The 27,522-nt window shown below is 35.9% G+C and overlaps 1 protein-coding gene across 3 annotated transcripts in view; it reads right to left on the reverse strand.

Annotated features, from left to right (window-relative positions):
- The window catches only part of PTPRQ (protein tyrosine phosphatase receptor type Q), a 242,907-nt gene that overhangs the window by 144,697 nt on the left and 70,688 nt on the right, over positions 1 to 27,522 (reverse strand). For 2 of the 3 annotated variants that reach the window (XM_070507246.1, XM_044747332.2), the window contains 8 exons: positions 23,494 to 23,671; positions 21,943 to 22,104; positions 21,659 to 21,838; positions 20,941 to 21,048; positions 20,534 to 20,815; positions 11,013 to 11,195; positions 10,452 to 10,553; positions 4,369 to 4,489 (listed from right to left, as the gene is read on the reverse strand). In XM_070507246.1, coding sequence (XP_070363347.1) covers positions 4,369 to 4,489; positions 10,452 to 10,553; positions 11,013 to 11,195; positions 20,534 to 20,815; positions 20,941 to 21,048; positions 21,659 to 21,838; positions 21,943 to 22,104; positions 23,494 to 23,671 — 1,316 coding nt within the window. Of the gene's footprint in view, positions 1 to 4,368; positions 4,490 to 10,451; positions 10,554 to 11,012; positions 11,196 to 20,533; positions 20,816 to 20,940; positions 21,049 to 21,658; positions 21,839 to 21,942; positions 22,108 to 23,493; positions 23,672 to 27,522 lie in introns of all 3 variants that reach the window. The other variant, XM_070507247.1, reaches the window with a different exon arrangement.

The following is a 27,522-nucleotide window of genomic DNA, read 5'->3' on the forward strand; positions in this document are numbered from 1 at the left end:
TTTTATAAACCAGGAAGAAAACTGCCATTAAATTTTACAGATAATATAGACGCAATATTGCTAAACAAATCCAAGTTGAATTCAACTAAAAAGTAAATAAATAAGCATTATGTCAGTTTACTAGAGCGTCACGCCTCAATCCAAAGCGTATTAAAAGAAAAAGCTTACAGCGCTCTAATTCATTTATTCAATGATGGTTGCCCTAGGAATGCAAGGATTGTTTATCATTTGAAAACAATAAGCATAATTTATCAACATAAAGAAGGAAAAATTGCTATTTTACCAACTTAGATGATAAAATATATCTCACAAAGCAAACTTTAGAAGGAAACATCATTTTAAAACATAATGGGTTAAAAGCAGATTTCTGAGAACACCACCCACAAATCAAATGTGACTCACACAGTAGTTGCTATGAAATGATTGCACATTACCCCTCATGAGCTGTTTTGTAAAGAAATATTCATGACAAGGAGAGAAGTTACCCAGTATAACAAATATAACAGACAGCCTGCAATTTGCAGACATACTAAAAATAGCAAATACACAAAGATGTTTTTTAAAAGAATTTGACAATTATTGGAAGAACAAAAACAATAGAAACTGAGAATTATGAGAGAAACACGGACCCCTGAAGCAGGAGCTCTGCTAATACTGTTAGCCACCACTTATACAGTGTTTTAAGAGATCCGCACAGATAATTGAGCGGCAGAGCCAGCATTGAAACCCACGTCTCCAAAAGTGCTCCAATCCCAGTTTAACAAAGAATGCAATATTAAAACCTTTTATAAAGAATTCTTTGTATATCCTTTGAAATCCAATTCCTGGGTCTCCTAGGTTTCTAAAGTTAATATATTAAGAATCTCTTTCTCTGACTTCAATAAATTGTTAAATATCTTCAAAGTTTTAATTAAAAAACCTTTATTTTTCACATCTTCATTCCTACAGCTTTTCCAGGCTTGGCCACCCATAAGTTACACACACACTCAGGTACTCAGAAGGTTAATGCACAGTTCTGTAACTGATCAAGTCAGGGCAAAGTGGCCACCTTCCCCACGACTGGACTCCAAGTTCATCTTCCACAAGGACGGCTTACTCGAAACAGCTGTGGGGCAGCTGCAGTTGAACCTTGCCTCCAGATTCCGAAACCAGTGAAGTCAGCGTGATTCTAGCGGCTACTTTCACTTCAGAGTGTCTTGTTCATTGAAGTAGAACTTTTTGAATGGGGAGGCCCAGGTACTGCCTACTCAGTTATTAAAAAAATAGCATTTTCTGTAGTGCTCTAAATTGCAGGCAGGCTGTCAACAGTAAATCCTCTTCCTGACAGGTTATACAGCAGTCCTGCCCTAAGGATTTCTTCCCCTGCATGAATGATTGTTTGCTGGTTGATTCTTTGCTTTTTTGGCTACTTGATGGTCTTCATGAATTTGCTGCGATTCAGCGGTGTTCAAGTATTTCTCTTAGAGTTGGCCTTTGGCTGGGATTATGCTTCAACAGTCTTGAAATGGGGTCCTGGCTCCTTCTGATACAAAGTCAAGGAACGTGAATTTAACCTGCAATATTCTTTTGTAGGTTTCATGGTATGTGCGTGCCTCAAAAGGAGGCTTCGCAACTACAAAAGCACTCTAAGGCTCCAGAGATCCACCTTCTCATCCTGCATTCGACCTTCGATCATCTCAGGGGGCAAGTAGTCCAGGGTGCCGAAGAGAGTGGTTCTCCTGCAGGATGAGGGCATGCGCCGACTGCCCCAAATCTGCAATCTTAAGTTTTCCAACTGATCCAAAAAGGAGGTTTTGTGGCTTAATGTCTCTCTGAATAACTCTCTTTGAATGACAGTCAGAAAGGCTTGCTCTTTCGTATCAGGAAAGAGAGTAAAATGAGAAGCCTCTTAGAAAATCTGTCTTCCATATGTCACCATGCCCAGCAAGATCTAAGAGCTCCTCTGGAGGATCATCCAGAGCTAGGGAAGGGTGTGGAAGTCACCTTCCCAATCCTGCACACTGCAGATTGGTGCGGAGAAAACAACCAAGAGCATTTAGCTACATGGGTGTTGAGACAGACATGCTAAGAGAGCTAGGGCACTAGAATAAGCCTGAGGTTAGATAAAGAATAAAACAGAAAATAAGAACCTTGAAACTGGAAGCTATGACTGTAGTTGGACACCAGAATGATTCCCAAAAAGCCTGGTAAGATGAGCCACAAGATCACAGACTTGAGATTTCTTCACCCTACGTTCAGTAGGCTTCCCCTGTACTAGGAATCCATCTTAGGAAGTGAGATGGAAAAGGATGCTCCATGAAAGAGAAGAGAAAAAGCTCTACTGAGAGAGGAACGGGATTGTTCTCACGAAGTGGAGCTGGAAAACCCAGGCAGAAAAATCTTGATTCTCACTTTCGTTAATGTTTTTCACACTCAGTAAAATGATGTCAAAAACCTCAAAGATATGGGGCCAGCCTGGTGACACAGTGGTTAAGTTTACATATTCCGCATGTCGGTGGCCTGGGGTTCACCGGTTTGGATCCCAGGTGTGGACTTTGGCACTGTTTGTCAAGCCATGCTGTAGCAGGCATCCCACATACAAAGTAGGGGAAGATGGGCACGGATGTTAGCTCAGGGCCAATCTTCCTCAAAAACAACCTCGAAGCCATCACCATTGATTTAAAAATCTAGAAGTCATCATTGATTCATCTCTTTTTTTAATTCCCATAGCCAATCCATCACCAAGTCCTGGCCACTCTTAAATATACCAAAAAGCTACCCATTTCTCTCATCCATTGACAGGATCATCTGTTGCTCAGATTACTAAAATAGCCTCCTGTCTAGTATTCCTGATAACACTTTTACACCCTACAATGCATTATCCATAAAGTATCCAAAGTTCATGAAATTCCCCAATAGCTCCCATTATAGTTAAAATGAAAACGAAATCCTTACTGTGGCTTAGCTCCTGACCTTTGTCTGCCTCCCATCCCCTAGTGCTACTCTCCTCCATCTCTCTAACCCTCAGCAACAATGACTTCCTTTCTTGTCTTCCAAATGACAACTTGTGTTTCTCCGCAGAGCCTAGGCAGTGAATGTTCCTCCTCCTGAAAAGTTCCAGCCTGAAGATCTCTACATGACAAGAAGCTCCTTCAGCTTCTTGACACATGATCCGTGTCATTCAGATCACAATTCATGCCACTGCTTTACAGAGGACTTCCCCAAGCATTCCATCAAAAGTAGCCCTATCTCCTTTTTCTCTCATGTAATTGTTTATTGGTATATAATCCAGTCATCCCTTTAGAATGTAAACTCCTTGAGGACAGGGACTTATGTGTGTCTCATTCACATGCATTGTTGAATGAATGAATGAACAAATGAATGAATAGGGTAATCAAGAGGAATGATTGCCTTCTTTCCACTGCTTCTTTTCCCACTATCAACTCTCAAGTCACTCCCAATTTCACCATGACTAGGCAAAATGACTAGGAATCAGGCAATGAAAACCAAAGGAAGTATAGTCCTAAAGAACAGTATACAATGGGTTTGAAGAGAGATTAAGGAAAGAAAAATCTTAATTTGGGAAAGAGAAGAGTAGATTTCTTTAAAACATCATAGCTTCTCAATGCTGGACCTTCCAAGTAAGACTATAAAAGTAAGAAACGTCTACATTTTATAAAATGTCATGTAAATTGTAGTTTCTGAGTTGAAATAGTTAAAATCCACTAGGAAATACGTTACATAACTGATGAATCTTTTTAAGAGGACTTACATTATATCAAAGTGAGGATTTTTAGCTATTGAGTTTTCATGAGGCAGTATAGCCATGTTGTTAATTGATGTGAGATGTATTATAAGATTTCACCTTTTTCACAATTGATGCATAAATAATCATTAATCAGGGTAAAGGTGATCAGAAAAAAAATAAATACACTGCTTACATTTCAATGGAAAATTGACCTTAAATAACAGATATCTAAAGAAATATCTTTTAATTAAATTTCAGTTAAAATTATTCTGTTCAGGGAAACTTAAAAAGACAGTGACAGGGAATATTTGTGTAAAATTCTAGAAGAGTTTAAAATTATATGCTTGTATTCACGTAAATTGATCAACGACTTTTAAGAGCATAAATTTAGTACAATTATGAATAGCACATAATTTTTTGTTTTAATTACAAAAGTGGTATTATTTGACTATGCTTGGACCGCTACATAATATGGGAAAAACTTGTTTCTTAATAAAAGCATATTAACTAGCCTATTAATAATCAAGTTCTTAATGTGGCATCACATTCTGAAATTTTTTTTTAAAACTACATTCCTCTTATGTTACAGATTAATACTTGTTCTCAGAACTATTTCCAAAAAAGAAAAAAAAAATTCTTACCAGACATAAACTGTGTAATAGAGGATAATTCCATTTGGCTCCAGGGGTGGTTGCCATGACAACTTCACCATGACACCAGACAACTGTTTTACAGAGAAGTCTTGAGGGGGTGAATCAGGAGCTAAAACGTTGGAGTATAGGATAATGCATTTTATTAAACATATGTTAAGAAAAGGTTGAAATGGAAATGTACGAAATTTTTATTATAAACTTTCTGGTAAATGAATCAGGTAGAGTGCCTTTCTCCATGGGCATGGGAGACTGATTGTTTACTTTCAAAATGAGATGATAAAAGAAGATTTTGCATGGTTGTGTTAGAACATCTGTTTCTGTGATTCAATGGAAAAAAATATTTCATGAGAAAAAAGAACAAGGGGTATGTCACAGTGATTCACCTACTGTTCAAGGACATCTTGGTCATTAGCATCAAGCACATTATCATCCTCTAATAAAAATAAAACTATTTGAGTGAAGAAATGTAATATACAGTAAAAGAGCTCCCCAAACAATAAAAAGAGCTGGAAAAAATTCACATATCCAAGAAATGGGAAAGTGATAACGGTAACATTGAGAGAGCAGTTAAAATGACTGGCCTCACATATGAAAACTACATTCTTAATTTCAGTTATGTCATTAAACTGTAAAATAGTATCAAAATCTGTTCACTGAGCCTTCAAATTAAAGGGTTTACAGAGTAAACAGCAATGTTCACAGAAGCAAGAATAGAGACAGTTTAGGGTCCACTTCTAATTCTGCTATAATACTGTAAGAATTCAAATACTTTAGCCATTCTGCATTGAATAAGCACTAAAAATATTACTGCAAACTAGTTAGCCAAGTTTACATTTCCATTTAGATAAAACATTTAGAATGACTTTTCTTAGCTGTTATATAGCAGCATAGTAATATCTTAGAATACTAATACACAAGCTTTTCCATGTAAAAGGTATAAATTACTAAACTGTCATCATTGTTATAGTTATAAATGGAAAGTGAACTCACACATAGCTAATAGAAATTTCAAGAATTTGTTCAGATCTCCAAACAATGTTAATTTATAGTTTAGTACATTTGCAGATCACTTTTTCAAATAATTTGGAGAAGATGCTACTTGAATTATTTTAATTTCCTTTTGATTTTCTGCATAATCTCAGCTATAGTTGTGTGTGTACACATGCATGTGTGTTTGTGTGTTTACTTTTTTGATAACAATTTTCCAAAAAAAGTTCATTGAGCAGAGAAAAGTTTTATGAGACGAGTTCTAAGGAATAATGGTGACAGCTGTATTTATATTTTCATTTAGGATTCTCACTGGCACTACAATAAAAATGTTATCAAATATTGATTATTACAAGAATCTATATATCATTTGGAGATGTCAGTTTCCCAAAATATGAATCACCTCCAACTGAGAACTCTCTTTCATTTGTCAAAACAAAAGCCTATGATATTTTTCCTAACATCTTTGCAAAACTTAACTTTTGTTATTGAGAAAAAGGATTTCAATCAAACATAGCACTAATTTAGAACACAATGTGTTGTAACTGAGCATTTCTATTCTATAATATGATTTAAGATGTTTATGTGGAATATCAGACAACACTTGGTGTTTTATATTTAATCTTCAGTATATTCTTGGTTAATTTTTATGTAAAACTTTTTACTGCTAAAGAAATGTAATTAGATGGCTATCTAAGCAAAACACTTCATATCTATTATAGCAGACTAAGTTTTAATAATTTTGGCACTTGTATTCTGAAATAAAATCCAAAAAAAGTGAAATTAGAACAAATAGAATAAATAAATGCAATATCTTTTGCAATCTACCAAGTTCACCATGACAGAGCCTCTGCGCATAGATGAGCAAGGTCTTCACAAGGCTCTGACTCCCTCTGCACAGCAAGGTCTTTCCTGTCTTTCATCCTCCCTCTTTACGCATCTTCCTCCAGCTCACAGCTTAGACGTAACTTTCTCAGCTACGCTTTCTCTGACACCTCAGAGTAGTTAAAATCCCTCTTTTGTCTTGGGAATAATTTTTGGTAGCACTTATATAATATAAAAATTATAAAAATTATTTGTCTACACACGTCAAATTTAGATCTCTTCTACTAAACTGCAAGTTCCTTGAAAGCAAGGAGCTCCTAACACCCAGGAAAACAAACTTCTCAGGCCTTTAGCCATTCTTGATTTGCTGTAATTTTTCAACAAAGGGATCTTGTTCTTCACACTGTTCCTCAGTAATTATACCAATGAGTTGGCCAAGGACTTAGACAGAAATTTACGAAGACTGTGTTTTTAACAGCCCAGGTAATTCGGACACATAGTATAATTTGAAACTATTGACTTGAGTGGTAAAAAGCTCTGTCTGCTCAAAATATATATTCATTACTGGTCTAACTTCCTTCATATAAGACCTCAAATTCTCCGGACTATTTTATTAGATCAGAAACAAAGAAGTAAGCTTTATGTCCAGAAGGGCATTGCTAAAATGATTTAATATATCTTTCTTGGGCATTATCTTAGATAGAAAGGAGAACTAACCTTCTCCTCTTAACCTTTAACCATTGTCCCATTGGGAAAGATTTACTTACTAGGTTAATTTTCACTTTGAGAACAAGAAGAATCCAACTATGAAAAAGTGAAATTTTGGACAGGTAGTTTTGAGGGAGAAACAAGCATAGTAAGTAGAGGCAATGACTAAGGAAGACCAACCCATGAGAAGACTTAGAAAATGAGGCAACCCAGAGCACCCTACCAGGAGGCTTTGATGAAGTAATTTGGTGGAGAGGAAAACAGAGACAGACCTGAGATGGGAAGAGAGGGTACCAAAGACTTTATTATTTTGAATAATTTAAGAGCAAAGCAGATAAAAGCTTTCCTTCTTCTAGAATTGTATAATGGACATTTTGTCCTGGCAAAAGACTAGAATCTGACATCCATACACTGCAATCTAGCTTGAAGATGGTGAAACTTGAAAGAGGGAAGAAAAGATAACCTACAAACACTTGTGATACACCCAGGCTCACTCCTCATGTCAATATCACTTCTTTTTACAAAAAAAAAAAAAACTGTCTTAAAAGTACTGGGTATACATACATCGTGATCAAGTGGGATTCATACCAGGGACACAGGGATGGTTCAACATCCGCAAATCAATCAACGTGATACACCACATCAACAAATTGAGGAATAAAAACCACATGATCATCTCAATAGATGCAGAGAAAGCATCTGACAAGATCCAACAGCCATTTATGATAAAAACTCTTCACAAAATGGGGATAGAAGGAAATTACCTCCATATAATAAAGGCCGTGTATGACAAACCCACAGCCAACATCATACCCAATGGGCAAAAACTGAACACCATCCCCCTGAGAACAGGAACGAGACAGGGATGCCCACTATTCAACATAGTACTGGAGGTTTTGGTCAGAGTGATTAGGCAAGTGAAAGGAATAAAAAGGAATCCAAATAGGGAAACAAGAAGTGAAACTCTCGCTGTTTGCAGATGACATGATCTTATATATAGAAACCCCCAAAGAATCCATTGGAAAACTATTAGAAATAATCAAAAACTACAGCAAAGTTGCAGGGTATAAAATCAACTTATATAAATCAGTGGCATTTCTATACTCTAATAACGAACTAACAGAAAAAGAATTCAAGAACACAATACCATTCACAATCACAACAAAAAGAATAAAATACCTTGGGGTGAATTTAACTAAGGAAGTGAAAGACCTATACAATGAAAACTACAAGACTTTCCTGAAAGAAATTGATGACAACATAAAGAGATGGAAAGACATTCCATGCACATGGATTGGAAGAATAAACATAGTTAAAATGTCCATACTACCTAAAGCAATCTACAGATTCAACGCTATCCCAATCAGACTCCCAAAGACATTCCTTACAGAAATAGAATAAAGAATCCTACAACTCATATGGGGCAACAAAAGACCCCGAATTGCTAAAGCAATCCTGAGAAAAAAGAACAAAACTGGAGGCGTCACAATCCCTGACTTCAAAACATACTACAAAGCTACAGTAATCAAAACGGCATGGTACTGGTACAAAAACAGGTGCACAGATCAATGGAACAGAATTGAACGCCCAGAAATAAAACTGCACATCTATGGACAGTTAATCTTCGACAAAGGAGCTGAGGGCATACAATAGAGAAAATAAAGTCTCTTCAACAAATGGTGGGGGGAGAACTAGAAAGCTACATGTAAAAGAATGAAAATTGACCATTCTTTTTCACCATTCACAAAAATAAACTCAAAATGGATCAAAGACCTAAAGGTAAGACCTGAAACCATAAGGATTCTAGAAGAAAATATAGGCAGTACACTCTTTGACATCAGTACTAAAAGGATATTTTTGGACACCACATCATCTCAGACAAGGGAAACAATAGCAAGAATAAACAAATGGGACTTCATCAGTCTAAAGAGCTTCTTCAAGGCAAGGGAAAACAGGACTGAAACAAAAAAACAACCCACCAATTGGGAAAAAATATTTGCAAGTCATACATCTGACAAAGGGTTAATCTCCATAATATGCAAAGAACTCACACAACTCAACAACAAAAAATCAAACAACCCGATCAAAAAATGGGCAGGGGACATAAACAGATATTTCTCCAAAGAAGATATATGGATGGCCAATAAGCACATGAATAGATGCTCATCATCACTGATCATCAGGTAAATGGAAATCAAAACTACACTGAAACACCACCTTCCACCCATTAGAATGACAAAAATAACCAAAACAAATAGTAACAAATGTTGGAGAGGTTGTGGAGAAAAAGGAACCCTCATACACTGCTGGTGGGAATGCAAACTGGTGCAGCCACTATGGAAAACAGTATGGAGATTTCTCAAAAAATTAAAAATAGAAATACCATATGACCCAGCCATCCCACTACTGGGTATCTATCCAAAGAACTTGAAATCAGCAATTCCAAAATTCCCATGCACCCCTATGTTCATTGCAGCATTATCTACAACAGGAAAGATGTGGAAGCAACATAAGTGCCCATCAACTGATGATTGGATAAAGAACATATGGTATATATATATACCACGGAATATTACTCAGCCATAAAAAAGGATAAAATCATCCCATTCACAACAACATGGATGGACCTTGAGGGTATTATGTTAAGTGAAATAAGCCAGATAGAGAAAGACAATCTCTGTATGACTCCACTCAAATGTGGAAGTTAAATATGTAGACAAAGAGAACAGATTAGTGGTTACCAGGGGAAAGGGGGGCTGGGGGTGGGCACAAAGGATGAAGTGGTGCACATACAACACTACTGACAAACAATAATGTACAACTGGATTTTCACAAGGTTGTAAACTATCATAATCTCAATAAAAAGTTAAAAAATATAGTATGCATAAAACATAAAATACAAATCCAAATCCCAAATATATTCCTCAAAAGTAATTTTCTTACGATGATATATGTCTATAACTCGGTGAGGTACCGGTAGAAAGTGGTCTCAGTTGTAAAGTTGATTTTATTCAAGTTAGGGAAAGATTTGTTCAAATATTCAATATGAAGGCTAGTAACATTCAGGAATAACGTCTTGGCAAATTATGTAGAAAAACCTGGAAAATATCCTGAACTCATTAGCAAGCTAATCCTAATATGATAAAAATGTTGCAGGTTGACAGAATCTACTAGAAAACTTATGTAAATGTGTATTCATATGAATGTTAAAGTTGAAAAACACAGTTGTAACATACATTAGTTGATGTTCAAACCATTCAAATCAAAATTTCAGCCTTAAAAATTCCCATGGAAAAAAAATTACTGATTTTTTACAGAGCATGAGTGACTTCAGGATCAAAAAAAGCATTTTATACTTGATTTTATTGACCATAAATCTGACTTTGCGAGCTTCTTTTACACCATGACAATGAAATCTTTGTATAATGCTGGTGTGGCACACAACTGATACCCAACGCGAGGGAAATTTTTACATTATGTCTTCTTTCTATGTACATGTTTTTTGAAATGTGATGGATTCAAAACATATCACTACCCACTACTGTATTTACCATCTTCTTCAGTCAATACATGTATGGGTGCACTCCGAACTCCTTCACCTTTGAGGGTGCTAGCAGACACTTCAATCATATATCGGGTATATTTCTTCAGTCCTAAAGAGAAATAGAATAGATAAGTTGAGACTTACAAAATATCCTTTAATAATATGCAAGAGGCAAACTGTGAAACGTCTCTTAGCAATCTTTCAAAAGTAAAACCTAACTGAAAATGTAGTTCTTTGGCATAGCAACTCTCATTATGAAGACAAACTGATATAGGATAATGTGTAAAAGGATTGACCTAGTGTATTCTTTCATGTGACCTGCAATAGACTCCTAGCTTATTTAACCAGAAAACCAGAATTGTCATACTCTGTATAAAACTAACCACAATATCCCACAACTAGAAGGACCTGCAACTAAGATATACAACTGTGTATAGGGGGAGTTTGGGGAAATAAAGCAGAAAAAAAAAATAAAACTAATCACACCATGTGTAATATGACAACAAGCTAATACTTTATGGCCACTCTTTCAAGATAAAAGTAAATATCTAACATGATTTTTTTTTACCTTTAATGCTCTGGGTCAAAGAGGTTGTATTTAGAGTTCTTTCCTCCTTTCCATCACTTCTCTTGAGATAAATGGTATATTTGTGAATGATTCCATTGGGAGTACTCGGGGGAAGGAATGACAGCTCAATCTCTCCAGAGGAAATATTTTTGTAAGTAATATTTTCTGGGGCACTACCAGGCACTGAAAAAAACAAAAGTACACATGTATTAAACAATTTCATCCAAAAAATCTATTCTGCCCAAGTTCTCACCCGGGTGCACTAGGATATGTATATATGAGCATTCACTAGAGTGTGATTATTACATCCATCTTAAACGGAGTAAGGCGTAGGTAAATTACAGCGCTTACAAGTGTATAAGAAAAATTTCATCTTAAAAGAAAATTCATACTATGATTCTACAGAATAATGTTTATAGGATGATATTTCTTACATTACAGAACATGAATATACAAGAAAGAGGATGGAAAACATTTAAAAATTAATTCTGCCTTTCATTAATAATAATAATAATATGCAAAAGCTGAATAGATTAGTTTTTGCATACAAGATCTTTGAAAAGGCAATATACCTCTCCTAGAAGTAAGGCCTGGGAAATAACGACCTAGGAGCAAGGCAATCTCCTAAAGGTACAGAATGCAATTAACTAAAATATTAGTTTTGTGTGTCTACCAATGTTCTTATTGTACTGAACGCAGTGGTCACAAAATGGATCTCTACATATATCCAAATGCTAATACTACACGTGGGATTCCAATTCTGGCAAAATGTTGAAATAGATAATCGAAACTGAATGGCTATCTTAATTAAAATAATTAAAACTCTGTATAAAATTAAAACATTTTTCTCGTAAAGAATTGCAGAGCTGACAAGAAAGTTAGAAATCTGTACTAGCCAAAAAACAAAAGCAAAGAACAAAACAAAATAAAATAAAACAAACAAAAAACAAAGCAAAAGGAGGAACCCTGAGATAGAAGCTGGTAGTAAAGCCAGTTTTGCCTTGGAAGGTACTGGTTAATCCTGGTGACTGTGAGTTTCTGTATTAACAGCATGGAATGCCAGAGAGAGAAGATAAAGCCTTGATCCAATAGAAAGTTAAGGAATATCTCCACATGAAAAGCTGGAACTTTAAAAGAAGGCAATTTCAACCAGGGCCATTATACTGGACAACTCTAGGGCCCCCCTTGAATTCTTCAGCAGAGTGCCGCAGCATTGAATGTGAGTGGTAACTCCTGGACTTGTGCAATGTGGTGCGTTCACTCTTAGGGGATGGAGAGTAAGACGTAAATCCACCAGGAAAAAGAGGACAGAAAAGAAACTTTTCTCCTGCCACTCCTCTGGATGAAGATGTGGAAAAGCAAGAAAAATTCTGGAGGTTTGGAAGCACAAGAGCATCTCTCTGAGCCTATGTGGTCCAAATCCACGGCAGCCATGTAGCCTGAAAAAACCTCTACTTCAGAATTTAAATTAAAATGAACGTGTAATCCTGAGTTGCGGTTATTCAAAAGAAACTAGCAGAAGCAAACATAAATCTTCTCTGAAGGAACTCAACTTCATCATGTCACATAAATTCCCCACTAAGTTTCAAGGAATATGAGCTCACTGATAAAATCACTAAACACACGAGCAAATCAGGCACCAACAGATGAAACCAGCAAAGAAAATGGAAAAAATAACACACACACTCACACACACACACGCACATACAGGCCAGTCAGACTTCAAAAGACTTCAGATACTGAAATCACCAAAGAACAAAATTACAAATGTTTAATATAGTTCAAGAAATCGATGAGATTTGAAAATATGAGCAAAGAATGTGTTAGATAATAATATGTATTATAAATAAGCAAGCAGACTTGAAAGAGAACCAGACAGGCCTTCTAGAACAGAAAAATAAAACATTAAAATTCTCTTGATGTATAAAAGTGCAGATTAGACAGAGACAGAGAGAAATTTAGTGAAAAAGATGATAGTATTGAAAAAAACTTCAAGAATGTAGTTCAGAGAAGGAAAATATGGAAAATGCCAGTTGAGACATAAAGGTATACGGAGGAGGTCTAAGATAATGGAGAAAATAAGGAAGAAGAAATATTTGAAGGGATAACGGCTGAGATTTATCAGCCTTGTTGAAAGATATCAAGGTTCAGAGCAAGGAATCTCAATAGGAAATCCCAAGCAAAAATTTTTTTAAAAAAATCATATTTAGACACATCATTGTGAAAGTACAGAATAGCAAAAAAGAGAAGATCTTAGAACCAGAAAGAAGACAGACCATCTACATAGAAATGACAATTAGATGAAAAATTGACGTCAATTGAAAAACAACTGGAATGCTATACCCCGAAAAATTAACAAAAGCAAAATAAAAACACATTCAGACTGTCAAAAACAGAGAGAATGCCATCACTACATCCTCAATAAATGAAATTGTAAAAATGCACTTTAGGCAGAAAAATACTTATTGGAGATGAAAGATCACAGTTACAAAGATAATGGTTTAAAAATTGCCTGCATAGAACAATAAAAATAATGACTAATTCGGGGGTTAAACAATATAAACTAAATATGTAAATATTATTGCCATTATAGAGTCCTGCTATAACATTCTTCCCTTTCAAAAAAAAGAATTGAACCTTTTTTTATTGGCATTGTAAATACAATGGATATAAAAATTGCCACTAATAAATTTAGCAAAGTAGAGAAATAAAATTCAGAAGCTTTGAAACTGTAGATGTCATGCTCCCCGTCCCAATTGTTTCCTGTTATTGAGTGTATTGCATCTAAGGAAGACTTACTAGAAAAAACTGACATAAGAATGTTGATATTTCTAAAACTTTGGGAAGTAGTGTAATTCAATACATAGTGTGATGTAGGAATATATAGGAATATAATCCTACTTTCCCTCTCCAAACACCCAAAAATCTTCTCTAGTGTCTTCCCAAGCCAAGTCATTAAATTGAGGAAAATCCTCAACAACTACTCTGAATGCTTTCCTAACCTGGCTCTAAATGAAGAAATCTTGGACCTGCTGAGAACACTACATCTTAGTCCTCCTGGGTAACAGGTAGCTCTTTAGTTTTCTCCCGTGATCCCTATAATCATAAGGCCTTGGAGTTGAGTGTTTGTATATATTGCTCCTCTTCACCATATCCAGATCTTTTCTCCTTCCTTCTTCCTGAAGAACTCTATATCTACCCTTCCCTAAGAAAATCATTTAGTTACTCTGCCGCTTCTTCAAACTTCTTACCAATTTTATTTCCTGGATGATTGACTTCCTCTCTACCTCTCTTAGAGATGGCAACATTGATTCAAAAGAGCTGTCCAATTCCTTAGACTCTCTATTCCTTGATTTCCATAATTCCAATAAGCTTTTCCTCCACCTCACTTCAACCACTAGCTGTCATGGCCACACCCAAGACCTTGTGATTACCAACAACTGCCAGTATTGCCCTCTTTGGCAACCACCCCCTATCTTTCTAGCTTCTTCACCCTGTACTGCCTACCCAACAATTCTTTGACCCTCCTCAAATCTTCTCTGTTCATCACCTCCGCTATGTCCTCATCTCACTACTTACACAGGTTGGAGTCCATAGTCTATCACCACATTCACTCTTTGGCAATCTCCATCTACCCCTTTTTCTATCTTACTTCTCTGGTAAAAATCCCAATTTCAGTTAAACAGAACTCAGTTTTGGTTCCACATCTGCAATGTTAACAGCTGAACATATCTGAATAAAATACCACTCCACGCATACTAGCCTCACTTAAATTTATAACTTCAAATCTCAAATGAATTTTTTTTCACTACCTGGCAGTCTATATTTTTTTTACTTAATTCAGTCTCCTACTCTGTTATGTGTTTTCACCATCTTCCCTCTCTACAAACATTCAATATCCCCTCCCCCTCTTTATTCAAAGCTGATAAACTTGCCCCTCATCCCACTGAGAAAATAAAAACATTCAGAAGAGGACTATCTTGTCTTCTTACCACCAATTTTCCTTTAACGGCCTTCTCTCCATACTTCTTTCCAAGGCCTAGCTGTCCACTTCTACACTAGATTCCATTCCACCGATCTAGTCTAGTCAGACTTTAGACTTGAATTTATTCCCTCCCTGTTGTATTGTTATTTTTTCTCTCTTGATTGAATTATTTCTATCATTGTATACACGCAAACATACACACATTCTATCACAGTAAAAACAAGGGACTCTTGATTCCCCTCACTCTTTCAGCTTTTACTCCATGCTAGCTTCCACTTTATATCAAAATTCCTCAAATTTTGCCTTTTCTTATTTTCTCCACTTTTTTAATCTATTATTCTGTCTGAGGCCCATTTCAGTTGGGCATTTTCCCCACATTTTTTCCCATGAAACCCACTGTTGTGAAGTCATCAATAAAGTCCATCTTCATCTTGCCAAACCACCACTCAGTTGCACGCCCTCATCTTACCTCACTGTCAGCAGCATCTAACATAGGAAATAAATTCCTTCTACTTGAAAATCTTCATTCATTTGCCTTCTAAGACATGACCATTTCCTGATTTTGCTCCTACTTCACTGGCCACTTCCTTAGGCCTTGACTGGCTCCTCCTTGACTTCCCAAAATCTATGGTCATATTGCCTCAGGACATATTTGTATGCTTCTTTTTATCTCCATCTACACTCTCTGACTTGTGACTTTATCTCATCCCTTGACTTTGAAGACCAGAGATATGGTGATCCCTCCAAATTATGTATTCAACCCTGGATCCTTTCCCTCAGTTCAGACTTACATATCCAATTGACTTCATGACAGGCACTTAGATATTTCAAATATGTTCAAAACAGAACTCCTGAATTTCCTCCAAACTGACCTCTCCCTCTGACCTCCCCATCCAGTAAATGGCACTGTCATTCACCCAGATACTCAGACCAAAAACCAAGTAGTTAATCTTGATTTTTCTCTGTACTCTCACATCCAACATATTCAGTGGTAAACTTCTAAAATTGCAAATCACATCATTTTCTTGTCTCATAATTCTCCAATAACTTCCCATTAAAATTAAACTCCAAACTTCTTAGAACGGCATCCAAGAATCTGCATGTTCGAACTCTGCCTGTCTCTCCTCATCTGCTAATTCTCTTGCCATATCTCATACTGCTCAAATGACAGAAGTGCTCAGCTCTTCCCCAACCATATAAAGTGTTTTCCCACTTCAGGAAGTGGCAATTGCTGTTCCTCTTTCCAGAACACTTTTCTTCCTTAACTTCATCTAAGTGAATTCCACATATTATTAATATCTCTAGGCAAATAGAACTCCTTCGAGAGGCTTTCTCTCAGTCCTCTATCTCAAATAGCCTGCTCACTACTCTATAATTCTCTCTCTTCTTTTCCTGATAATTTTTCTTCATGAAATTTATCTCTACCAAAAGTCATATATATTATTTGTTTCCTGGTTTAGTTCCTGTTATCCTTCTTAGAATGCTAAGTTCCAAGAAGGTAGGAATGTTGTCTTATTTACTGCTGTGACTACAGTGCCTGGTACAGTAATAGCACTTGATATGGAATCCATACAGATCTGTTCAGTGAATAAATATGTTCAACATGATACAGAATATATTAAAAACATGACAGAAACAGGGCTAAGGAAAATAAATAAGATTGAACTTAATAGCTCTTTAAATTGCAAGAAAAAAAGGAATTAGTGATGCTATGCTCGAATTTTAGAACTCAGTATAGCTTTTGATTTTGAAAACTTCTCATTGGAATTTGCTAAGTCATCCCTCTCTTGAGTCGCCTGCTACCACCACTAGTCAGGCTATAAATACGCATTCTTGCCCCAGGCTTGCATTTTTGTTCATTTGTGCTTAGAGGATGACCACAGCTGGAATCTTCAGGGAAAATAAAGCAAGACAGACTTGATGACTTACTGATTTTTGGAGACTGATGATGCCCTTAGAGTTTTCTCAAATAGCATAATGTTTCCAATTGTAGAAGTATTGTATAAAACAGACAACTCATGAATAAAAAGTAATTGCTATAATCAGTTGGAATAAGCTGAATCTATTTAAAAACTAAAAATAAGAAAGTATTCAGTTCATGTTGATACTAAAATAGAAAGTGGGAAATTACCTTGCGTATGCCAAAAGATTGTTTGGCATCCACAGTTTTAATATTATGTAGAGAAATTAAGAAATTCTATTAATGAATATAATGAATAAAAGTAATATAAATAGTGAATATATATAAGGAATATAAATAACTCTATACAGTCATATACAAAATTGTGGTCAACCTCTAATTTAGTATCCTCTAGTGATTGTTGCCCCAAATCAGACATATTCAAGGAATTTCATTAAGGGTTTACTGTAAAGAAAGGTATGTCTTAAAAAGGAAAGAGAATATATAGATAGATAGATAGATAGATAGATAGATCATCAAAGAGTAATTTGTATGAGAACTTAAATTTCTTTACGTGATTGCTGCAACCTAAATAGGAGAAAACACAAATTAATCTCAAGTTTGTTGATTAACTGTACATTCTACACTTAAAACACACACACCCTCACACACACACATACACACGCATGAGATCAATCTTGTATTGATCCTTTCTGCTTGAGCACAAGAATACTATACTTCTAAGCATTAGTAAACTCTGATTCCTAAACCAAGATAAAATATTTCAACAAATAATTTACTCTTATTTGAAATTAGCAGCAGTAACACATTACTGAGTTAGCACATCCCTCAATTTCTCATGAAACAATATTGAAAAGTGGGCTCTTGCTTTTTATAAGAGTAGAGGTTGTTTCACTGTCTTTGATAAGAATATGAACCCTGGAACAGATAGTGGCTCTGGAGCACAGCCTACTTCAAATGACACTTTGAGACTCTACTTAAAATTCTAGCTTCCTCTTTTGCAAAAAAGAGCTAAAATTGGTGGCTCAGTAGAAGCAAACACGATCTAGGAAAAGTCCACTAGTGTAGATTTCATTGTCCACCATTTCCATCCAGATGAAGAATGCACAGACTTTGAGAGTACCTAATTTAGGACAGAGCTGGAAATTAGGCATATGGGCATCGAAACCTATGCCCTAATTTTAGGCCCCTTTTGCTTCAGAAGAGTCTAGTGACAAGATGACCCAATTATACACAACCAAATGAGTGGGCTAGTGAGCTCTGGCATGAATTGCTTCCCCTTTCTCTTTATTTTTCACGCTAAATCAGGAACACTAAAATGGGGTTCAGGAGGCTTACTTTCAAATCCCAACATTACCTCTCATCCACTATAACTTTTTAGTCATTTTACTCATGTTCCTTGGTCTCCTCATCCATAAAATAAAGGGTTCTATGTGTTTTCTGACACTTCTGAAACTAAAGTTCTCATTTTAAATGACATTTCAAGTTAAGTTCTTATATTCACTTAAGGTGTACTATCACTCCTTTAGAATTAAGCTCAGACAATAAATAATGAAATGAAAATTAAATTTACTTTTTCAATAGTAAGTAAAAGATTACATGCATGTAATAATTAGCAAATAACAAAAGACTCAATCATTGAAATAAGTGTTCTTGATGCTGTGACCACTTAAGTAGTCAAGTATTTGAAAGCATTCATGAATGTAGTGATTGTTTAAGGTCACAACAGGATCTTTGAAAGTTGTTACTTTTCTTCCTCATGCTGCGCAGAGCCCAAAAAGCAAAATATCACTGCAAGAATGAATAGGAAGGTCCTGCACATATTTTATAATTTACCAGTTTTATTAATGGCTTCCAAAACAGCATGTATTTGTGAAGGGAATGGGCGTTACAGTCAGATGGATTTAGGTTCCAATTCCAGCTTCATCACTTACCAGCTGGGTGACCTTAAGCAATTTAAACACCCACCAATTAATATGAACTTTAGGAGGGTGGAAATTCATTTCCTTCTACAGTGCTATAATCCCAGTAGCGCCTGGCATATTATAAATTATTTGTTGGATTATTTGCTGAAAAAATAAACCTCTCAGACCTCAGTTTTTCATTAGGAATGAAGATAATACCTTAATGCTTTATTCTAGAATTAAAAAGACTGTGAAAGCCGATAGCAGAGCATGGTACTTTGTAGGTGCTAAAAACCTGCTTGGTAGATGCTTATTTCTTTCCTTGACCCAGTGTAAAAAAAAAAAAAAAAAACGCAGTTAAGTAAAGAGTAGATATTTTTCTCAAAAATACTTATTTTAAGCACAATATTTATAAAAGCAATGAAACATGGCCAATATATAGTTAACATCAATTAGATTTCACCATAAGGGATAACTTATGATGATAAAAAATGTTCCTTTCATTACTCTCTTATTCCTGCAATTACAACTACTGCCATCCTCTATGAACACTTTTGTGCCATCTAATTTTATTAATTTCTGTGGCCAGTCTCTAGAGGATACTTTTGTTCAAAGGTAAACTACCTTATTAGATTCCTAGATCTTCAAGGTCAGGGGCAGGGCCTCACCTACAGCATCTGGCTGAACCATCTGAAATTGCACATATTTGGCCATTTACAATGTATAGAAATAGCAACTCCATATGGTTCAGCCAGTAGCTAGTCAATTAATGTTTATTTTTTTGAATATAGAGATAAAACAGTAACTTTACACTTAGTTCTTAATTCTCATCTTATGTTATAGAGTTGGCCTAAGAATGATGCTCCAATATATGATTATAAACATAATATAAATGATACACTAAGATCATCAGACAAAATGTCTTGCTACATGCTATTTGCTCTCACATCACTGAAACTGAAACACAAGTAATTCCTTGCTCGCGTCATTTCCTTTAGATGGGATATGCCCTCCCCGCCCACCCAACAACCTTGACAATGTCCATTCCACCTGATTCCCTAAGATCCAGGTTGAATGCTAGCTCCTCTTTAAGGCTTCTCCAGGCATGCCCTTTCTGTGTGCTCCCACTCTGTGCCTCTATCTACCTACATGCCTCGTTAGAGTGTAGGAATCTATTCTTAGGGGTATGTCTCTCCTTTTACCGAATTTGAAGGTAAGCAGTTACTCAACCCCAAATTTGCAGGTACATTGAAAGGATCTTTGGTTTCTCAAGGTGTTTCATTTGAAAAAACATCACTGATTTTTATTTTGGAGTTCCCTTATATGTAAATCAGACTTTAAAAATTGGTATAGCATAACTTTTCCCATACTTTAGCAGAAAGAGCAAATTCCTGGATTATACAAACAGAATAATAAGAAATTTTAGCTTACGTAAAATATAAACAATATGGCAGTTGTCAGCCATGTTTACTTCATTATTATGCTATTTTTGTGTGTGTGTGAGGAAGATTGGCCCTGAGCTAACATCTATGCCAATCTTCCTCCATTTTGTATGTGGGATGCTGCCACAACACAGCCTGATGGGTGGTGTGTAGGTCTGTGCTTGGGATCCAAACCCACAAACTTTGGGCTGCTGAAGCAGAGCCCACAAACTTAACCACTACACTACCAAGCCAGGCCCAATTATTAAACAAACAAACAAAACACTTACCAGTCTCAGAAGTCCTTACAGAGAGTAAAGATGATAACTGGTTACCATGACCAAATCTGGTATATGATCTTACAGAAATGTTATAGAGGGTGTAAGGTTTTAAGTCCCTTAAACTTATGCTTGTTGTTGAGGTGTTCTTCATAAATAGGGTATCTATATTTTTATAGAGCACTTCGTATGCAACAATAATCCCATTGGGTTTCTCAGGTGGTGACCACTTCAAACTTATTTCACTTGCAGTAACATCAGTAACTTCAACACTTTGAGGTGATGACTCTGGTTCTGGGGGAAGAAAATCAAATTTTAAATACATGGTTTTTTTTCATGCCTGTTGCTTCAGACACTAAAGGCAGTAAACACGTAACACTACTTGATTCTTTTTCTTAAACTGCACCTGATATTCTTACCATCTTCTGGAGTTCTCACAAAGATGTCATTTTCTTCAGACAAAGAACTTTCTCCAACACGAGTTGAAGCAGCCACTCTCATTTTATATTTCGTGTATTTCTTTAAACCTATAAGGACAACAGGCAATTTGTTTAAAGTCCTTAAAATAACATTCTGGGATTAGTGCCATTTGACACAGGACGAGCGAAAATTATTTCTTTCGGAGACTGGCTCTCTAAATTAGCTTACTTATAATCCCAATCTCCCAAAATTCCTTGGGCTGAGGGACTCCATGTTGACGATGTTTTAGTTCTTTCCTAAAATACTAAGGTGATAATCTGAGGCTGAAAAGTAATATTTGGCACACTGCAAGGAAAATAGTTGACTTGGCACAAACGCTATGTCAGCTGAATTCCTTCAGCTGATTTTTACATACGTTCATTCAAGTCTTCAATACTGAGTTATTTCCATGAACCAGACATAAAATTCCCTGGGTTAAGTATATTCCTATGGTACTTGTGATCTGATGATTTTATTTCTTTGTGGATAAGTATAGTTAAGGGAAAACACACTCAATCAAGTTATTTCTGCAAGTGTTTTTCAAGATATCCATGGCAGCATAGCACAACAAAATCTGGAATGATGCCACACGTGTCCTGCAGTGTTTCAGGCCTACAGGGATGTGTATTTTCCATCAGAACAGGAATGTTAACAACAACAACAACAACTGTTTTCTACCTGTTATGAGAAAGCTGTTATCTATAGTAGTCATCTGGAAGGCTCGGTTTGTGTCCAGTTCCATTGCATAAATTGTATAATGAGTTATTTTTCCATTGGGATATTCTGGAGGATCCCAATATAACAAAATAGATGAAGAACTAATATTTTTATAGTTTATAATTTTAATGGAGCTTGGCACTTGAAAAGAAGAATGAACAATTAATATGAATGAAAGGAAAAGTTATTACAATGTGCAAAAGCAATATTTGCAGGTATTTATTTCAAAGGAAATACATTCTTACCTTGCTCACTTGTCCTAACATTGAGAACCGTTGGTGGTCCTTCCCCCATGATGGTGAAAGCAGATACACTAATCATGTGCTCAGTGAAAGGCACAAGTCTCCTGATAACGTAAGACAGCTGTTCGGCAGCAATGTCGGTGATATACTGATTCCTTGTAGTTCCTACTGGAAATCATATTTTTTTAAAAAAAAAGGTGCTTACCTTCACAATCAAAATCACTTTTGCTCACACAGTGAAATTTTAAACCTGATTTCACATTATTCATTAATTTTTCCATGTCTCTTTGATATGAAAGGTATCTATATAATTAATAATAGATATGCTGAATATCCCCCATCAGTATCTATATTTGTGCTCATAATATAGTTTTGCTGGTTGTTAAACACTATCCTGGAACGTGAGATTCCAGTTTTGAGAAAATATAACCTTCTAAAAGATACTGGCTAGGGATTTTTTCTTAAGAGACAATTAGGCAATAATATCAAATCGAAATATTATAGGTCAATGCTAGGTTATATTATGAAAAATTAGAGAAATGAGAGTTTTATTTGGACTCAAAATTCACCATGCCTTTACTAAGTCCATTAATGCTTTCAAGCAAGCATGCTTGGATAACTGACACATAAATAGGTCTGAACAAGGATTTCAAATAATGTTAGATTTTTTAATTTATTTAGAACTTGTGCTTCCAACAATGTCAATTAGCAATTATGCCAAACTTGAAGTATTTAAGGAAACATCTGTGTCAGAAATCGTGGACCTGTTAAATTTGAGCCTTGCCTTCAATCCTCTCTGTGCAGGAAAACAGATCAGTAAATGAAATAAACATATATAGAATGTAATGTGATATTTTTGACTATTTATATCATCAGTAAAATAATATAACACTTTTAATGTGAATGGGACTAATATCAAATCAGAGAAAAGACAACGAAAAAAATATTCTTCTCACTTAGCATTTTAGAAAAACCAGAGAGAGAATTTAGATCTGTGTCCTCTAACCAAGTATTTTTAATTTGCCCCATATGACATTCTCCTTTTAGAAACAATAAGATCCATTGACCCCGAAGAGCAAGTGTATACACTAATGACATCACCACGTCCTTGGGTCGCCTACACCTGTTTATCACCCCATGCACTGGAGTTGTAACTTTCTGACCTATTTACCTTTAGTGACATTTGAAAACCTATTAGTCAAAAGCTGCAGAGAGTGCGAGGCTTGTAAATGATTTGAAGATATGTTAATCCCTTCCCATCACACCTGCTTTGGCAACTGTAATAACTGATTGTCTATGCAGCTTGGCCAGAGACTCTAGGGTGCTACTTTGTCTAGGAGGAAGGTCAAACGGGTTAGGAGGGGCCAGCTCCCGCCTGTGTGGCATTTCCATTTGCTGCACAAGGTTATCCGACAGTTAAAGAAAAAAATCTGACTCTAGCCCATGAACCATCAATAATTTGGCTGAACTCGAAGCTAAGGTTCACCTCTGTGCTGGCTAGTACAGCTAGCTGGCGGTTGAAATATACTTCACAGGGCATAAAAATGTACCTACCAACTGTTGAATGCTGGTTTTCAGCTCTATTCCTCGCGGGAAAGTTATGTGGATGACTGTTATAAATAACTGACGCAAGCGAGTACAGGTCAGAAGACATCTCTGCTGAACCCTCAAATAATCCTGCCATGGACTCTACTATGTTCACAGTTTCTGGAGCCATGGGGTCGTTTATATACTGCAATTAAAAATAGATATTTACAGAGACCATTTTTGACAGCTACACTTAATAATGGCTTCACTCAAGTACTAGTTTAAAAAACCAGTAATTTTGGAATCACAGTTTTTTAAAACATAATATTATTTTCATGACGTTTATCTTCATTACGTTCCAAGATGTCATTCTGAAGCTACTAAAATCCTGCATTATTGTAACACATTGTGATCACTCCTATACCTTAAGAGACCAATACTGTATTGTGGGAAGAAGTAGATATTTGTTTTTGACTTGAGTTACTTTCTTTCTGGTAAAATTAGACACACTTACGTAAAGGTTTCATGGCTAAAATATTTTAACTGCTCACCCCAAAAAAGTAAGTGTTCTAAGCATACTGCCTTATTAAAATGTGCTTTGCTTTGCTGTCTATATAGCTTCCTTTGTATAAAGGTGTGAGAGCCCTGCATGCCTGCATTATTGATACATGTCAGTAACAATAATTCGTCTAAAATCAAGTGAAGTCACAGACACGAGCAAACTGCATGGGAATAGTTTTCAAATAGGGATCACGGCAGACCTGCCCAAGGCTCTGGACTTAAGGAATATTTTAAGTAACTTTGATTGTTCCTAGATCCCATAATGTACTTCAGACAAGTCAAGTTCACCAAAATGGTAAACACCGAAGTGAAAACATCACGAGCAGATTACAGATATATACAGTAGAGGTTTATGTTGGGACAAAAGATGACTGCCCCCCTTCTCCCTCTGCACACAGCATAACTGATTGAAAGAGAATGAGAAAAATGTGTTTTGGCCAAATAATATTAGATATTTTGTGTAGATTGTCAACGTTGGAAATGAGGCTAAACATTAATCAAAGAAAATGTTGCCTTAAGAGACTTAACAATCAAATGCCATGTGTGGACTTTAGATTCTGATTAGAACATACTTGTCAACGTAGGCTTTGAAGACAATCAGGGAAATTTGAATATGGTCTCGGTATTAGATGATACCAAGACAACATTAGTAATTTTGTTAGTTGTGATAATGGAATTATTGAAGGAATTTAAATGTCCATGTTTTATAGAGATTCGTACTTAGGCATGTAGGAGCAAAATGAGGTGAAGTCTGTACTTTATTTTAAAATACATCTGAGCAGCACCAACGACAACAGGAGACAGCTGAGGCAAGAATGATAGCATGTTGGCAATTATTGAATCTAGGTAATGGGTAAATAGGGGCCCATTAGATGCTTTTACCTACTTTTGCACCTGTTTGAAATTTTCCAAAATAAAATAGTTTTGAAAAAAAGTGTTGCCAGAACTACAATCTTTTTGGTCAATTCTTTTTCAAGTTCTGCTTCAAACTCACCTCCAAAATCTTTTTTTAAAAAAATAAAATTATTCTATTCCTTCTCAATTCCACGCTCTCGTACCCTCAGAATTTATAATTAATTCATAATACAGGTTTTATTTATTTATAAGTTTTGGTACACCAGTCTTTCAATTATCTTACATGTTTTTGGGTGTTCTTTACTCCTAGAGCTAAAAACAGGTTTTTTTATTCCTTATTAACACAAAGAACTTACTATTTTTTGAAAAATAGTAGATAGGAAAAAAACTTCAGGAAGGCAAGAAATTTTAAGGTAGTTTACTTATTTAACTATCTACAAAGAGAAGTCATTTAAATATTAACTTTTCTGAGACATAAAAGAATGGAGAAAAGATCCAAGGAAACCTCTAGTTCCCCAAATAATATTTATAAAGTAAAATTATCTAAATCTTGTTACATCTTTAGCTAGAAAAGTATTGTGATGAAACGCAGGGGGACACCCGTAAGATTTACTCTAAAAATGTGATAAAGAACTCCAGATAGGGAACTTTATATGGGACAAACTAAAGATCTTCTATCTTCCAACAGCACACCAGCTCTGCCTCTACAGGGAAAGCAAAGTAGGCATGAATCACAAACACGTAATTCAGAGATGCTCTGGTATTCCAGTCAACAGTTTATGTCCAAACCACACAGCTGTTTCCACTATCAATCAGACACCCTTTGAGAACCTACTGCCTACAAAGCCCTATAGAAGGTACAATGAGGTAGTACAAAGAACTTCCCCCTCGAATATGATTTTTGCATTAAATGTCTCAATACTTCATACCTCATGTCAGATAAATTATTGAGAGTTAAACCATGGCATCCCATCAATTAACTAAGTTAAGCACCTCTGTTGACAAACAACTGTCTCAATCTAAGAGTTGACCTGAGTGATGCTGACTATCTGAATTCCTTCCAAATTCTGGTATTCATTGGAAAGACCCTCCCTAACTAGGGCAATGATTTGACATTAGTTTCAGAACAATCCAGAATATTACTAATTATCACCAAGTGTGCCTTGTTGTGAATATTTCTCACACTTTGCCTCTTCAGGTATTAGGTTTTTCAAAGAATGAAAAAGAAATAATTTTAAGAACAAAAATGCTGAGGAAGAATCAGAACTGAAGAGAGGAATGGGAAGGGGCTGAGAGAAGCAGGAGTGGAAATGAGGGAAACTGAAAGGAAAAAAGGCCCATCACAACTCCCAAAAGTTTTGGACTCATTGAGTTAGTCCAGGGTTCTCAATCTCAGCACTATTAACATTCTGTGTTGGATAATTTTTTGCTATAGGGAGCTGTCTTGTGCACTGTAGGAAATTTAGCAGCAACCCTGGTCCCTACACGTTAAAAGCATCTTCCTAGTTGTGACAATGAAAAATGTCTCCTGGAGAGCAAAATCGCCCCTGGTTGAGAAGGATTGAGTTAGGGAATGTCACAATTCATCAATATGAAAGGCCTCTCATATGCTACCCAGGAATCTTTGGAATTTATGTGAAAGAGTTAGAAGTCTTCAGAATTAAGTTCCTAATCCACCTAAATAAACCAACCTAATTCTAGGTGTAATAATCTTCATCTTAGCCAATGTGATTTTATTTAAAAAAATAACTATTATATCAATTTAGACTCACTGAAAGTCTGCTGAATTGAATCAATGAAAAATTTGACTTATCCTTAATATAGAATAAATTCTTAATAAAATATAGAAATGGTTCTATATTTTATTATAGATTATAACATGATTTGTGCTATCAAGCAATGGTAAAAGTTTGCAATTAGCATATATTTGGAAAGCTCCTAACAGATACGGTATCTTTCTGCTCATTATTTGGGTGACAAATCCTTAAGGCTTGACTCTGCTTCTGTTCCTAATGCTCGGAAAAGTAAACTCACCTCAAGCCTTCCTAAACTACTCTCGAGTCCTGTCCTCAGCCTCATTCCCTGGCAATGCCAAGCATTTAGCTGTCTTTCTTCTCACGTTCACCAGTACCAAACACTGATACGCTTGAGAAATATGCTGGATGAAAAGATGTAACTGTACAAATCTCAGAAACTTCTAACACTAGGCAGCAAGATGGTATCTTCGGGAAGAAAACGTCTCCGAGTTTTACTAGACGAACAAGTACAGGATGAGATCTGAGTGTGAAGTTCAAGTAAAGAGCAGTCTATGGAGAGATGACTTCAGGGTTTTCAGACTTCAGTGGAATACGTCTCCCAAAGAAATTAAGCTTATTATTTGCATTGATAGAAGTAGGAAATTTACAGCAAAGGAGAAAAGTAATTCTGCTCAATCTGGCTCTAATCAAACTACACATGGGATCTTGCATTCGGCTGAGGAAGGGGCTCACTGACAAACTGGAAAATATACACAGGGGAGTAATCAATAATATGAAGGACCTGGAAACCATGACTGATAAGAAACTGAGGATGTTAAGCCTTAGGGAAACCATGACCATTGTCTTCAAATGATAAAAAGTTAAATCATTGCATGTTGTTGTT

Source organism: Equus asinus, chromosome 4 (genome assembly GCF_041296235.1).
Source record: "Equus asinus isolate D_3611 breed Donkey chromosome 4, EquAss-T2T_v2, whole genome shotgun sequence".
NCBI lineage: Eukaryota > Metazoa > Chordata > Mammalia > Perissodactyla > Equidae > Equus > Equus asinus.